The following is a 17468-nucleotide window of genomic DNA, read 5'->3' on the forward strand; positions in this document are numbered from 1 at the left end:
ACTTTTAAGTTGCCTTCTCTGACCTGAGATATATATATTCTCTAGTCACTAACTACTGCAAAGCAAGTACTGTAAGTTATCAATTCCCTTTAGGAATGAGAAATGAGGGCAAGCGTGGCAAATGCTTGGTTGAAAAAATTTGATAGCTAAATTATGCATCGTCACATATGGCTGTACTGAATCTCAGTCTAACTGAGGTAGAAATGGTTAATGATTGGCCTGAAGGGAGCCTGCATGACTGAATGTATAAGGACATAGACTGTTTCTAAAGCAACAAATGGCAGTGGTCTGCATGCCCTTGTTTTGTGAGGTGTATTTTTGTTTGGGCACACTGCTTATTCGTAGCGGCCATGGTTCAGGGGATTGGAAGCACATCTGTAACCGGAAGGTTGCCGGTTCGATCCCCTAGCTCTTTCTGTCCTGGTCGTTGTGTCCTTGGGCAAGACACTTTACCCTACCGCCTACTGGTGTTGGCCAGAGGGGCCGATGGCACGATATGGCAGCCTCGCTTCTGTCAGTCTGCCCCAGGGCAGCTGTGGCTACAACTGTGGTTTGCCTGCACCAGTGTGTGAATGTGAGAGTGAATGAATAGTGGAATTGTAAAGCGCTTTGGATGCCTAGAAAAGCGCTATATAAATGCAATCCATTATCATTCAGTACCACAGTCCAAAAAGAAAATGATGTACGTGGCACTGAAGCACAAACTAGTAAAAGCAATCCCATCTGGATGACTGGACTACCAACCAATCTATCAGTCTGATCTCAGTCATTGTTAGGTTACGCAACAATGATTATGGCCAAGCATTAGACCCTTTATTAATCACATACAAAGAAAGCTTGTCACTGGGACCTTAAAATATTAATGAGAATCTTCCTCTCTCTCTGAGTCAAAAGCACACCATAGCTCTATGCTGGCTCACCGACTCTCTCACAGGTGCTATCAAATGACAGACCAGCTGACCAGGCTACAGTGACAGCTCTTGTCTTCTTGCTTCAACAAACTGATTGACAGTCTTCTCGCGGGACAGTCCGTGTGACAATCTACTCATCCAAACATGTAAACTGACACCCTGAATCCAGTGTCTGTTCCCTACAACCAGCAGATGTTTGAGGTGCAAGCCTGAACACTTACGTTTTTTATAGTCAAATAACATACAACGATTCTAGTACATAATAGGCAGGTGCTGAGATCTTTGGGAAAGCACTGAATGATCCCATTTTTCACCAACTCCCTGATGTGTCAGGTTTATATTATTAGAGAGTATTTGAATTTTTAGCCAGAGTGTTGATCCTTGCACAAGCTATGTGGAAAATATATATTTCTTTCAGCAGAGGAAAATTCCCACCAACTGCTGAATTTAGAAAGTTGGGTTCAGCCTTTTTTTCCATTTCATGTTTATTTTCAATCATGTAGGCTTCACGAGTTGACATCTAGACTGTGGTTGGTACAGTGGGAACTAGATAATGTAAAGTATAAGTTTAGGAATGCATGGCAAGCATTGTGTTAACAATAAATCAGTCCTGAGCTACGGGAATTTAATACTCAGGCAAAGGCATTATTTCTTGTATTTTGCTCAGCTTATGCTCTGTAAAAGTCATTTTGGCTTTTTTGCCACAAGATCTCAGTACAAAAAAAAGGAAAACTGGAAAAAAAAAAAAAAAAAAAAAAAAAAACAATCAACACACACACCACTAAGCTTTTTAGTAGTAAATATCTTTATAACATTTCTTAACGTTGAGTAGCAGGAAGAGTTACCTTTACAACTGGATGGCCACCGGATGCTGCTTTGATGGCCCCTCGGCTGCCTTCAGTCTCATAGTGTGCTCTGTGGTGGGCTTTGGGTTGTACCTCTATCTTCAGTTCATACTGGCCAAACTGGCTTGGCAGCGGCCAATCTAGAGGAGGCAGTGAAGAGGTCCTGAGGAGGAAAGGGAATACCACGAGCATGCACATGCACACCCACACAGAGAGACAGAGACATGAAAGCTTTGGTAAGAGTTGTGTTGTTCAAAATATCCAAAAGCTTAAGCCTTAAGAGGGCACGGTCTTATTATGTTATTTAAATGTAGATAAATCATTTTAACAGTCATAAAAGGTCAAGCAGCACAATCTAAAGGTAATGACTGATGACAGCAATCTGTCTTAAAGATGCCTTTAAACATTCAAAGGCTGAAAAAGTGGTAATCCCCTTTCATGGGCTGAAATGGTGCAACAGGTACAAAATGGGGGTATAAAATGCAGTGTGCTTAGCCCCATCAGACAGTGAATCACTGGAATACCCACATGTATGAATCCTGTTCTTAAACGTAACACTTGTTATAGGTCAAGTTAAGCCTTAAACGGTGAATCATTTCCTAAGAGGGACTTTTTTTGTCTGAGTCTTTACTCGTTTACTGTGTGGGTCAGTGAATAGGTGGTAGGACAAGAGTGTGTGTCAGACGGTGCATATTAATCTGTGTGTGGGTCTGTGTGCATACTGTAGAAGTATATATTTTATGTGCTGCAAACTGCATGGGCTAGCATTGTGTGTGCTTTTCCTCGGGGCCTCTTTTTGTTATCTGTGTAGGCCACAATCATATTTGAACAGCTGCACTCGAAAACAAAACACTCAATGGCCTTCTCCACAGAGAAACTAGGTCTCTCCACTTGAGTGCATTACAGCAGTTTATCCCCAAAACATTTTGTAAACACTATGAGCCATTAATATCAACAAAGCCATGGCCTATTCATTAATTTTATTTTATTTGTCTATTACTGCACGTATTGTTTTTGATTATTATTTATTTCAATATTTTTAAGAACATTAAATAAAAATAACGACTTGAGAGTAGAGAGCCACGTTCCCAAACACATTTTGACATATGGACAAAAAACCCGATCATTTTTGTCTTGAATTGGTGCAAGCCACACTTCAATCCATTGCCACACCTTGAACTGTTCGTGTGTCATGTTATTTTTTCTTTCACTAGTACAACACACGTATTCGGATGCATGTGAATACATGCAGCTGTGCATTAAAGGACTGAATCCATTATTGTCTCAGTACTTTAGACAATTATAGGTGTAAGTTTTATATATGATCTGTGCCCGAGTACTGACCACTGTAAGCTCTTTGTGCAGTGCCCTATTTTAGAAGGTGCAGCCTTCGAGCATCAAAATTTACTCTAAACGGTATGACAGAATTTTGACAGCCCAAATAATTTCAGAGGAAAGTTTGTAAAGTTTTAGCCAGTATAGCCGACTCACTTTTCCATTTTGAGAGGCCTCTTACGAGCAGTCTGATCAAACTGAATTAAGGACATGTGAGTCAGGCTTTCAGTGGAGCCGTTTCACTTCTTAAACTACCAAACAACATAAAACCACAAGGAATACTTATTTTTAGAATGAAAAGGCAAGTCTCGGATATTATATAAATGTTTTTTTCCAGCTAACCGAAGCTTTTGATTTCACACCAACTAGCTATACTATACAGGTTCTCCTACCACTTTAAAATGTAACTTCTTACACAAAGATGTGCCAATCATATGTATGGTGCAATGTTGCACATGGAAATACTCTGACACTTTCAGCAATGCTTGATTTTGTTTACTTATTTTTCTTTCTCCTTCCTCCCTGTCTTTCTATAGGTTATTTTGTCTTGGTGCCATTATAAATTTAAAAAAATAAACAAATAAATTGTAGCACTATGTAAATTCCAAAATCATCAGTTTGCCAATCTCAGTAATTTAACTTTTCAAACTAGAATTTGACTGAGAGCATGGAACAATATCGAAGCTCCCACACAATGTAACAGACGCATCCCAACCCTTATGTTTTCCTCCTAGTAGCCATGACATAACCACCGACGTAGTGTGGGTTTGCATGGCTGCTATGGTGACAGGAGCAGAAGAGGACAGAGGAAATATGAGCTTGTGACGAGGCAGGGCAGTGGCCTCTGTTCTGACATAGCATAACCTTTCTCAAATGTCTAAGCCATAGTGTAGGTGCTCCTCACCCAATAACATTCCCACAACCTAGTCTTCACTATAGCCTCCATGGTCCCACTTTCATCCTTTCCATATAATGAGGTATTCTTGCCATCCACACAAGCTGCAAAAATTGCAAGGTCTAATAACATTTTATTTGCAAGTTCTTACTTTAATTCAGCACATCTTAATGGGCTTGTCCACTATTTAGCAGCAAGTATAAAATGCATGATCTTCAAACAATAATGCCATTTCCGCTGATCCCTTAATTTAAAAAAATAAATAAATAAATTATGTGAGAGTTCCATTACTCTTTTTCATATTTGTCCTTTGTTACTTTCACTTTTTGTTAAAAAAAAAAATCTAATCTAAGCTAGTGCTGTTGCTGTTTACTGGGAGGAGCTGCACACAAAACATTTATCACTAAGTAAAATGGACCTTTTGCTTAAAATAAAGCTTACGTTACAAATGACATCAATTTGTCACTGCAGACAGCTCAGGAAGTAGAGCATGACAAAATTCTTTGTAAGAGCAAGTGTCAACTCCCCGCTAATTTTTCATTCCATGTGGGACATCTGTTCAAAACACTGCTACTGACCGAGATGTTTATGTATGCAAGCAACTTAACATGAGTATTGCAAAACACAAACAGTGAGAAGTTTCATCTGAAGTTTCTGTGTATGCCAATATCTATCTGCCAGCATCTACTAGCTTAAATAAGAAAGGCATGGTTAAAAAAAAATGCTTGAAGTTAATTCATTTAAACAATCAAATCTCTGTTTCTGATTAGAGTTTTTACTTCTGACTATATATATAACCAAACTAAAATCTTAACTTTGATTAGGCAAAAACTTCAAGTGTTAAGGCAGAACACAAAAGAACTGGGAAAATGCTTTTTTCACGTCCAAAGAAATAAAAACAACAAACAAAAACAAAACAAAACTACCTCTATACCACTACCTCCATGGATGGACTTTATACTGACAATGTTTTATATTGCTAATGAGTTTTCATTTTTATTGCCCAGTTCTAATTGAAATCTTTCTTTTAACTTTTAAATTTACCATAAAGTCTTCAATCATGAAGGCTAATGACATGTGTGACTAGCAACCAGCCATTTGTTGACAACTGCTGCTGCCCTCGCTACTCGGTGCCAGAAATCCCAGTTGGTTAAATGTACATTCTTATTTTATTAACTTACAACTGTAGTACAAAGTGGTACAAAGATATTAAAGTGCTACTGGCTATTACCCGGGGCTGCAATTCTGACAGACGGCTATGTCTCAGTCTATCCTCCTGCAAATTCAAGTTGTAAACAAGCGAGTGGGAAAGTAAACCGAATATAAACCGAAGTGATATTCTGCACCAGTTTGTATACACTAGCGTGAATGAAATCAAGGGTACTGCTGCTAAGACTGCTAAGGTTAGCCAAACTCTACGAACTAATCTGATACTGTGTGTATTTGCGAGATTATACACGGCACAAAGTGCAGCACATTTTAGTGACATTTAAAACCTTGATCCTTGATAAAGACAGAGCCTGTGACAGGACAATTAACTAACAGAACAAAATGTAAATTTTGACAAAAAATCAACAGGAACTAAAGTTAATTTTTTGCTTCAAGGCATTTTTAAAAGTCTTTTTTTCTAGATTTTCTCCCAAGTAAGAGTTGTATGTGCATTTATACACGTAACACAGAGATAGCCAATAATTACATATAATAAATTATCCCAAGCATGTGCCAATCAGGATCTAAAAGCAAATCGCTCTGTTTACTTTACTTCAGACTTTTGTTTAGTAACTGTCTGATCTGTTTACCAAAGTTTACAAAAATCTGTATGGAAACATTTTCATCACTACTTAAATAACTAGCATATCAATTACCAAACTATATCCCCACCCGTTAATAAGAATCTGACATGTTAACTCATATGTTGTAAAATTTCACTGCGTACCTAATTACCGTGGCTAATTTCATCAACATTGTGGCAATGTCTCAGTGGCGCCATGGAGAACATTTACTTACCTGTGTCTGCATTAATTTGTCCCTTTCACAGATTGATGTAGCCTTTAATGTCACAAATCCCATGTCTGAAAAGACCTTTAGAAGGTCAAAGTGCAAAAATCTAATTGTGACTCATCATAAATCTGACCCTATTATTGTCTGGATAGTGTTATGGCTAAGTGAGCAAGCATTTGTGTTATGTCTATGGATGTCTCTGTGTGTGTATTTGTGTGTACCCCTCATGCCATATGTGCCCTGTGCTGATTTACAGTGCTAGGGGCCAGTATACATAAACAAGGCCATGTCTTCATCTGCTACACACATTGGAGAACAGACAGGACACTTCGCCTCATATTTCTGTGTATGTTGGTAGGTTTTTGAATACATGCTGCGTTTCCTTACACGCACACAGTGCTAATATATAACTCAAAGTTCCCTCATTATGGCCCATACTGATCTACAGAGTGCCATCCTATTATTCATATACCATGCACCATGATTCAAATTTGCTGCACTGTAGAGTTTACAGTTCTCACCTAGATCAAAAAAGGTTTTGAAATTTTATGACAGCTCACAACACTCATAAAAACATTCACCGCTCAGGTCTGTGGACTAACCTTGGCCTACTAAGTGTTTTTGAGACTGACAACGTGCTGTTTTACAAAGTGGTGATCAAATTAATAATTCACAAAATGGTGATGAAGGGACTGCTATCGCCACATCACATGGCAATTCTGGATGTCATCCACAAATAATCTCTTATTCTAATACTAATGACATATGTACAATTGAGTACCTTGGTCAAATCTTTTGTAAAAGCCACAAAAGAAATCTTAGCAGATCACATTTTTATATGACTTTTAACACCAAAACAGTCCATACTGCATTCAATTGCATCGACAGAAATGCAAGAAAGGCATACACATGCCTCTCACGTATATCTGTCAGTTTCTGTTCTTGCTAGAGAATGTATTTTATTTAAGCATATCCTATTTTAGTTTGCTGTGGTCTTGATTTATAACTAATATTTGCTATTACAAATCCTACACCACAGAGAGAGGGGCAAAGAGACTCTGCTAATAGCAATAATAACACAAAGTCTTAAATGTTCAAAAGTATTTCTACAATACACTGAGGATGAAATTGCTTGTTCCCATAAGTCCAACAACTCCTTTGGACACAGAAAATACTGAGAATGTGTAGAGTGGCTCTGTCAGAATTAGGCCAAGTCTAAATGTTTAAAAAAATCACTCTTGTTCATAAAATGTCAAAAAATGTTAAGAAAGGTAATACAGTTTCTTAAGTGTCATTATTATCCAGTCCATGGCAGCAGTATTCCTTACATGTATAGACACTACCCAAAAGTTAGTGTTCTGCCAGGAAAAACCCTGGTGTCCCATGTCTGGAAAGTGTCTTTTCTTTTAAACAAATAGTAAGTAAAACATAAGGATATTATAAAATAAACTTCTTTTAACAATATGGAGAATTACCCCTTGCTCTCAACTGATTTTTTTTCCCCAGACAGTTTATCTCCCACTGACTCTTCCACAGCATTTGAATACATTTGAATATAAATTGTTATGCGACAATCCTTCACTTCTTCCTGCTTTCACTCTTTTAACATTAACATATTTACCTGAATATAGGTGTATGACCAGGCTTGGGTTTATTCCATGAGAAGTGCGAGGGCACCGAGAGGAACTGTTCAGCAGGCCCATCCTTCTTCAAGCTGTGCAAGGCCTCGTCTGAAGGGGAGTCTAGATTAGGAGACATATTTCCCTGGTCATCTAGTCCCAGTTCCCCTTTCCCGGTCTGCATAGTTGTTCTGTCCTGTGAGGTCTTTCTGGTCTTGGAAGGGATGTCTGCCTCTGATGGGCAGCACTGAAATGGTGACATGCCTACAGAAGGACTGCCAACCCAAGTGTCCTCTGTCACGCTGCCCCTAGGTGAAGGTCCCGGCGTGGGTGTGGGTGAGTGATGGGGAGATAAAGAGCCAGGATAGCAAATATCAGCGCTAGAGTGACGCCTCTTCCCACAGGGTGAGGTGGGACGTGAGGAAGGCCTGGAAGGTGGACGTGGGCTGAGCCAGTTCTCATCAGTGACACTGGTGCGCGGCGAGTGGCAGGGCGACTGTCTAGGAGACAAGCTGATGGAGTGGGACTGGTGCACAAATGTGGGCTGGTGGTGCTGCCAGTGGGGCAGCTCCTCCATAACTCCACCTCCACCAGTTTGAGGAGAGGGACAGCCTGGGGAAGTGAGAGGGGAGCCCAGGTTAAAGCGGGCTGCTGCTTCATTCAGCTCTGAGTCAACATCATCATAGACATGTGAAAATGATTCACAAGAGGAGGCATCAGAGAACCAGCTCCTAGATGAGAGGCTGCTGCATGGACTAGGGCTGAGAGAAGAATCCCGGTAGGAGTGATCCAGTGGCAAATACAGGTGGTCCCTGGACAAGGGCCTGTCACTATGGTAGTCCCCATCAGGGCCATTGGCCCTTAGATCCTCCTGGTTAGTATCCATCTCCTGCGGGCAGCTTGGGGAGATAGATGTGATCTGGATACTTGGGCACTCAAAGGCCTTTGGTGCCTCCACAGGAGCAGAAGGCAGCATGGGGGAGGTACCATACTTAGAGTCTTGTGTATCATAGCTTGGGGGCTCAGATCCTGGTTTTTGTGTCTGAAGGCGTGAAGTGTTGATGATCGGGGAGTGAGATGGCATGCCATGGCGAGGCAAGCTCATAGACTGGTGGTTAGTGACCACAGACTGGGGCTGGCCCACATTCAAGATATAAAATGATGTGTTGTCATCAGGCTCCAGATCTATGAGAAGAAAGGAAGAGAAGATTAGGATATAGCAATGTGTCTATTGGGTTTTCCCCTACACGTTCCTGAGTACGACTTAACTAGGTCGACCAAACTGACCAATCTCAGGCTATAGCACTAAAACTAAAATGTCAAAATTAAAGGAACCAAGACACTGTGAGAATTTTTGAGGTTTGAATATCTGCTATAGGCTTCCTGGTCTGTTACATTTAAAAGGAATAAAAAGAGACGCAATGTGTCCACTGTCTGACCATACAGTTCTCCTAGTACTAGTAAGTGTATTTAGCTTGTTCCACTCTTGTTTTCAAATAACTATTCATTACACAAGGAATACACACAAACCTCTTTTATGGTCAGTCAAATTTAAAAAATGAGGTTATGTGTTAATTTTTGTGGTTGTCTCCCGAGCTTGTGCTTGAGTCCAGTTTCAGGAAATTAGATGCCAGGGTGTTGCTGGGTAGCAGACAGTCATACAGGCATCATTCCAAGAGGGATAACCGATGAACAGCACTACTCAGGAAACAAGTTCACACAACGGTGCGTGCTGTCGGCTGTCATCACAACTAGTGCCGGCAGGCTATTTATACCAAAGGTCATCCGGCACAGCCAGCATATGCACACACACACACAAACACAACCACACACAAACAAATAGATGAGAGCCAATTGTGTGCATTGGCACTATTTCGTTGGAGTTTATTGATAAACTTCCATTGCTATGCTCTACTGCTGCCTTTGGAGTATCCCCCAAATCCCTCTTAGTGTTTCACATGTGTTGCATTTGCAGAGATACTGTCACATATAAAAACCTTCACTGGCCTCATTTGCAAAGTTTCTGCTTATGACACTTGTGTCTTCTAACAGTCAACCAAAAATTACTCAATGACAAGTCTTAGTCAAACAAGGTTTTGAATTGATGGCTGGATGCAAGACAAAAAAGACCATACTAAAAACGATGACACTCAGTCTTAATGTTTAAATTGCTGGTCCTTCTTGTTATTAGATCCTAATTTAGTTTGACAGGCAGGAAAGCCAAAGTCCTGGGTCATTTTGAGAAGATGACCACAAGAATTTGAAATCTAACCTCCAAACACATATGCATCATCTACCAACCTCAAGCGTGGTTGAAAGACATGGCCCTTCCATCTAACTTTACATGAACAGTCGCAACACTTCATGTGGCGACACATTCAAAATCCTTACTGCTTTTGCGGGTGCTGCTGGCTTGCTTCATTTGTACTTGTAAAAATACATATTTTAAGGGCTTCTTATTACCTGTCGATTACTTGCTTGAACTAACTTCTACAAGTCAACTATGAAACTTATTTGCCATGGTCAAAGACAGAAAAGGCAAGTTCAAAACTTAAACTTGTATTTATATACTATATTTTACCACACAAAAAAAAAGTTTTACAAAAAGTACATATTCAATGGAGATTAGCAAATTAAAACAATGTAGACATCATGTAACATCAGACTTTCTGTAAAGCCTTCATTCTATGATGAATATAAGGTCTACTCTAGTGTAAAAGTAAAAACATAAAAAAAAAAAAAGATTTACATCACTTAAAGAACTGCAAAACATTCAAATATGACATCAATGAGTAAGCTTAGCTAAAACCACACTGTAGCCTGTACAGGATAAGGTTGTGAAATCATTGCAAAACACTTCCCCATATTCCCTGAACGTACCTACCCATCTAAAAATACAGCTTTCTTAAATTTGAAACAGGAATCAAGGCTATAACAAAACTTAAATCTTTGTTAAATTGTCAAACACAGATAGAACGATCTGAAATTGGGGCTTCTCATAAATATTTCCTCTCTAAGTGATGGACTGATAACAGCGGAATGACAGGTTTGTCAAATCAGATGTCAAGGCCAGTTTTGAATAAGTTCATAAAAAGCAAAATAATTTTGGAAAGAGAGTATGTATCCAGGATTTTGCCTGCCATCTGTGTCCAACAGCAACAAAAGTGGCGGCAGCAGCAAGCCTGTTATTTATAGCTGCTCAGCTTCTCACTGGCCCTGCCTGCTTGTCACAAGACCCAGCAGTGTATCCTCTGACGACAACATCTGACTGACAGAGAGCAAGAGAAGGACAACAGAAGAAGAAGAAGAAGAAGAAGAAGAAGAAGAAGACTGTTCTAATTTGAATAAGTGTATCCTCTGATTCTGAACCTCAACTGGGAAATGACAGACTACAGAAACTTATAAACATGTAACTTTGGTGATTGCAGTTTGTTCTTCTGTCTGGGCTGCAAAAATGTTCAACTATGCACAGTCATGATGATTAGTGTAAATACAAAAGTATATTTGTTTCTTCCAATCTCAACTAACACTTGCATATTAAAATATTTACATTTATTCTGATGCTTTTACCTTAGCTTGGAAGACTTGCATGGTCTTTGTGTATGTGGTACTTTTGTGGAATTATGGGTGCATTATTAATGTATGTTACTACTTCTTATTGAACTGCTGCATATATTGTCCAGGACAATCTTGCAAGAGTGTTTTTTATTCTCAAATATTTGCACTGTACAATTGTAAAATTACAGAGAAATAGGAGAAGGTAGGAGTAGATTTATAAATATCAGTGCAATGTAGCACTCAGTCATGTTTAGAGTAGAGTATCATTTGAGTTAACTGTCGTAATAAACAAAAAAATTTAAAAGAGAAGGACAGGAAAGAAGGTACCAAATGGAAAGAAGAGAATAGTAAAAAAACATACTTTCCTCTTGCTTCTCTGAGGAGGTGCTGTTGCTTAACACCATACAGGCCAGGAAAGGAAAATGTAACATTGCACTCAAATAATGTAGTAGTATTCTCCTGCCATAACAAGAACATAAGCTATCGCCACAAATCAGGAAATTAGTTTTTGCAGTCGGTAAGGCTATGCTAAATGCTAAAGGGCTTGGTTATACTAGCAATTGCTAAATTGCTACATAACAGTCACAGAAGTTATAAACTGACTGCTAATATGAATCCTCTAGTTTTCTTGTCTGGGTTTTGCAAATAACACAAGCTAATGAACTAATTTTAAAAATAGGGTCAGCCATTTCCAGAGGCTGAATGGTAATCAGCTGCTGTCTTTGTGCTACTCACACAAATTATGAGAAACTGTGTGAACTTTGCCACAAAATGTGCCCACAAGTCTGACATTATACCAACTTAACCTTTTACTGTGCCCAAATTACTACAACTATAAATTACGTGCAGAGTTTTTTGTTTGTTTGTTTTTTTGTTAAACTTGGAGGCTAAGCTGGTTTATTACTATAAAGACAATGGAAGTTATCTGATAAAGATAAGGTGACTTTTAAATAAAAAGACTTCTAGATAAACCAAAGTAGGCAGAAATGTACTTTAATGCTCCTTCAACATAATTTAATTATGTAATAAAGAAATCATAATTATTAATAATGCAATTATGTTCATCCAAACATAATTACTTTGTTTGGATCTTGTTTATATTCAAGACACTTAAAAAACACTGTGAGGGAGTCTTGGATTTTTCATTAGATGCCTGAGTTGGCCTGGTGAAAGTAATGAGAGCAACTTGTCTCTAGAAAAGTCCATGGCTCAGTCTCCTCAGATGACAAATGAGAAATCCCTCTGCCAGGTAGTCCTACCGTATCAGTGGTGTAACAATTCGTCAACTTCAGTTATAGAACTGTTACACCACAGTTGTTCAAAGTTTAAATTTATATCTTTTAATGGTGATTATCATATTAGTTCTTCTCTGTGTTTTATAGTAGCTTATTTATTATTATATTGCAGGTAAAAATTAGGTAAGAAAGTTTATCAACTGTTACACTTCTGTGTATTTTTATTCACCTCAATAGACTGTGGAAAAAAATAGGTAGCAGATGAGGGTCAGATCGGGGGCGACAACGTTACCTGGCTCACAGCCCTTTCCTTGCTTTGAGTTAAGATTAGCCTGCTACCTAAAACCTTCCAGTGCAAGGAAACTGGTGTGCGGTGGGGAACCCCCTTGTCAGAGCCAAACCCCAGTCATTTAAGGGGAGTAGGACAGGGTGGGGCAGGAGAGGGCAGGAGAGGAGACCAGAGGAGAAGAGAGGAGCAGGACAGTAGTAGCATTGTTGTTTTATCAATGGTACTGGTTGCAAAGCCTCTGCCTTGTTCCTGAAAGCCCTGTGCGTCACAAACTCCTCAAGTGTCCATACATTAGACAGCCAATCTGGTTAAATAAAGATCTCTAAGAGGCTTTGCTGTACCTAAGCTAATAATAGCTCCACCTCACTGTGAGATCTTTCAGTGAAGCATGGAATGGTGGATGTTTTTGACACACCACCAAGGCCACTGTGTTTTTACAGTAACCACAGAGAGCAGCCTGATCCACTGGCAATAGTGGTATTCGCTCCTTGACAGGAAGCTCAACGGGCCTCTGGCTGACCGTCACACTGCATGGGGATTCTCACTTGGGGGATAATCCGCAGAGACTTTGTCCCTCCCGCCTCCTGCTTTCACTGCACACAAAGTGTGTCAGGGTCTTGTGACCAGCAGTGACACACAGGCCCACATTCTCAGAAAGTCTAGTTTACTACAGAGAGAGGGAAGGATTTGTCTCCCCCAAAGAAGATGACAAACTCATTGCTGCAAGTCTCTGCTGGTGCGCCCAAGATCTTTCTCTCGACCTCTCTTTGTGCTTATGTGCAAGTCTATGGGTATAAACGAGTGGGTGGTGTATGAACGTGTGTACGTTCCTGTGTGCCTGTGGTTGTGCCTCTGTGCCTTCCTGTGCTTTTTTGCACTTATTGTATGGGTATTTGAGCGATCTTTGCATGTGTTTGTGCGTGTGCACTAATACATATTGTTGTCTTGGGTTACCAACTAGACCCAAAAGCATGTGGTGCTGGAGCAGGAGGGTAATCTAAGCCAGGGTTCCCTTTGTGGTGGGCAAGCAGGTTGATTAGAACAGGCTCTGCTTACATCCCCTGTACAGAGGTCTTTGTGTTTTGCCCAGTATCCACTTTCAGTTCTCCTCAAGAGCTGCTGATCAATGGACCAGAGCAAGTGTGCCAACATGAACTGCACCATATACATCAGTGAAATGATCAAACTTAACGGTGTATAGTAAAAAGTAAAACATCTACATGTACAAAGCTGAAATATTGTTTTAACTGTTTCCTTTTTTTTTCCTTTCAACATTTTGGACATCTATCAACTATCTATAATACAGATACATATTATATATCTGATATCAGTCCTTTTTCTCCATGTAATCAACATCTAATACTTCAATGTCAGGAATTTATTAGGCCTAATTTGCTGTGATACCAAAAACGGAGTCAGCAACTAACTGTCAGCAACTTAATGACTGTAACCAGTCGTAAAAAATCAAACACCTTGTTCAGTTTAGGTGAACAATTTACAATGATTTGGCAACAACTATTTTATAAATATTTAAGAAAAATGTAGATTAAACACATTACTTATATTTTTAACTTCTGGGTTCAAACTCATTTTTACTATAATTACCAGAAGAGCTCATAAAAAGTGAATTTAAGGATTTCCTATTGGGTCTTTGAAGAAATCTGCAGTTGGCTGGTTGCCAGCAGTTCTAAACACATCGTCTGTGACGCACTTGCACAATCATATTGTGAGGGCTGGTCTATGCCTATGGCTCCAAACTTTTTTGACTGTGTTTGGGCCAAATCTACTAGACATCTCTCTTTGCGTAGGTTGCTGGGTATGTGTACACATATTATTTATTGAGATGGAGCAAAAGAGAAATGAAGATATTATGAACAATGAGGCAGGCTGGATCTATCTGGAGTCATGAAGTAAAATATACGTATAAAGCATAATATTCAGAAAGGAGTCTCACTTTAATGTTGCATCAGCAGAGACGTGCTACTGTCTTATCCTGTAATGTTATGTTAAGATTACATCAAAAAGCCTTCCTTTGCTGTCACAGAAGACTCACCAGCCAGCAGAGGCTTAACAATGGAAGGCTAAGCCAATGTTAACATATGCCGGCAGCTAAATTAAGCTCCTAATTAACAACCTCATGCTGAGATAACATTATGGGATAAACAGAGAGTGCCAAGTAACCACCTGAACTAAATACTCACCACAGTACCAAGATCCACCTCAAACACATCGCTAACTGTGTTTGAGGGACATTTATTTAATACTACAAAAAGCTCTCACTAATGGTTAATACTTAGTGCACCTATTAGATTAATTCATAATGAAATGCTTAATGTAAATTTCATATATAAAACTGATTTATAAGCTATAATTAAAAACTGAAGAACTTAAACAATGCGGTGCTAAAGAAAATTAAACTAGCCAAACATGACAAAAAAGTCTTCATCCAACAACAAAACTAATTAGCCTGTTGCACGTGTAAATCATAATTATGATATACAACTATTATTACAAAAAAAAAAAAAAATCAACAAAACAGTCACAGTACCACATTTTTGTCTTTTTTTTTTCTAAAACAGCACACTCCCTTCAATATGCAGTTGGGGGTTTTGCTTTCACAAAGCATTGATTTGTTCACCAAATAACAGGGAATACAAGCGGGGGTTAAACCATGGTGAGACAGGTTCACTTTACCTTACTGATGTGTTGTTGCAAGACTAACCCTGCTCAGTGTGACAGGAACCACAGGATCACACATTTTGATGAAAGTGCTTGGCTGAGGAACCAACAGTGCATCTCAACAGAGTGTGTGGGAGTAAGAGTTAGGCGCCAAGTCAGAAACGCGCCTAAACATGACCACCTTGACCTGACCATAGCATCACAGAACTTCAGCTAGTCTTGGATTGCTAACTTCAGTTAGTGCGGTGAGCTATGCTAGATTAATTGCCATTCATCTCCTGTCTTGCATCCTGTACTTGCAGACAGCCTCGTGTGTCTCAGTTTTTTTATTTAAATTTTAATTACGTTTTCAGGTGAAGATCTGCAAAATAAATTTTTAAAAATGTAAGTTTAAAGTGTAATATTTGCATGTTTCTGTAGTCAATAAGTAAAATTCAAGTAATTTCAAATAATGTTCTCAATATTGCCCAAAACGCATAGTAGTTTTGCCCTAAGTGACCAGTTCTGCATGTAATCACCTGTTTTTGAGTAAAGAGGTTCATCCTTTATGTCAAAATGCATGGTCAAAGTTCCCCCTATCCCCCCTTTAATTTCACTGCTCTAAACAACCAGTTTTTTATGTCTATATACATGTAATCACAAAAGCTTGCTGATGATACAGGCACGTATTGGTTTTCAGTGGAGCAGGAAAGCTAGCTGCATGATGGCCTGCAATAACCCAGAGGAGATAACATCAGAGGCTACTGCTAGCAGGGGTGACATTTAAACAATCTGTCAGAGCTGACTGTGCATGTGCCTGAAAAACTCAACTAGGGAGAGGGAGCATGAGAGAAAAAGAGCATGGAAGAGGGAGAAACGAACAGAGCAAGTAAGTGAAAGAGAGACAGAGAAAAGGAGAAAGCACAGGAGGCATAGTGTGTGAGGAGAAATACTGAGCAGATAGAGATGGAAGAGTTGGCATTAGTACACTACACTTGTACAAGGGACTAAATTCTTCAAAGCCAGCTATTTATTTTGTACATGGTTTGTTTCTGGAATATCCAAACACATTCTTAATCTCAAAAGTATCTAAATCTGTAGGCCTTGACCCAACTTAACACATAAGTAAATTACACTACTGCAGCAAAAGAAACATTCTCTTAAGTTCCTCACACAGATAGACGAAATGACATGATAAGAGTGGTGTACCCTCAAAAAAAGGGTCCACCAGCTCTGTTTTGGGGAGACCCTTCTAACATCCATGTTACTCTTTATCATCAGCTTGAAATCAGGCCCAAAAAAAGGAGAAAAACTAGCAGGAAACAATCAAGGAGCAAACAGGAAGACAGCAATTTCCCCTTCAAAAAATACAAATAGAAGTGGTTATATATCCAGATAGAACTCAAAACCTAGAAACCCTTCCTTCACATTTTTTTCAAAGCTCTACAAAGTTAAACCTTTTTTAAATACCAACAAAATTGTGTTTATAGTCATATGCAACCTAAAAAAGACATTTCATGTCAAATGAAAATCACCAGATATAATATTTACACCACACTGTGTGTCAGTGTGTACCACCACCTTTTAACAGTACTATAATAATTCTTCATATGACAGTGTATACACAATTTATTTTAACATAGCAAGAGCCAAATTGTGCTAAGTAAAAATTTTATTATTGATTTTTGGCCTAAGGCACCAGAAGTTTACATAACAACCCGACAAGTTATTATGTGCACATGGTCTGCATTCCATACATCTACATCTAGTAGAGTAAGTATACTCAGCCCATTGGCTGCTTATTGAAAACTTACTCCAGAAGTCTTCTTTTTTTGGTTAGCTTCAAGTCATTTTCTCATTTATGGGAAGTGTTCTACGACTGATAAGTTAATAGTTTGATCATCTGGTCTAGACCTGATCATTAAAAACAGAACAGAAGGACTTAGGAGAAACTGAATTAGTAGAGCTTCCATTACCAGACACTGACAGAAATATGGCTTTGAGGGACAGCCTAAGCTAAAGTGGGATTTAAATCACCCAAATCCTGATCCAGCAAGCCACACCTCATGACAAAAGGGGACAGGAGAAAGACAGAAAATAAATGAAACTAGATGCAGGAGTA

The 17468-nt window shown here is 39.1% G+C and overlaps 1 protein-coding gene across 1 annotated transcript in view; it reads right to left on the minus strand.

Moving 5' to 3' along the window:
* The window catches only part of nfatc3a (nuclear factor of activated T cells 3a), a 59015-nt gene that overhangs the window by 33408 nt on the left and 8139 nt on the right, over positions 1-17468 (minus strand). The window contains exons 2-3 of the mRNA XM_026172020.2: positions 7609-8791; positions 1757-1919 (exon numbers count right to left, since the gene is read on the minus strand). Coding sequence (XP_026027805.1) covers positions 1757-1919; positions 7609-8791 — 1346 coding nt within the window. The remainder of the gene's footprint in view (positions 1-1756; positions 1920-7608; positions 8792-17468) is intronic.

This window comes from Astatotilapia calliptera, chromosome 1 (assembly GCF_964374335.1).
Source record: "Astatotilapia calliptera chromosome 1, fAstCal68.1, whole genome shotgun sequence".
Taxonomy (NCBI): Eukaryota; Metazoa; Chordata; class Actinopteri; order Cichliformes; family Cichlidae; genus Astatotilapia; species Astatotilapia calliptera.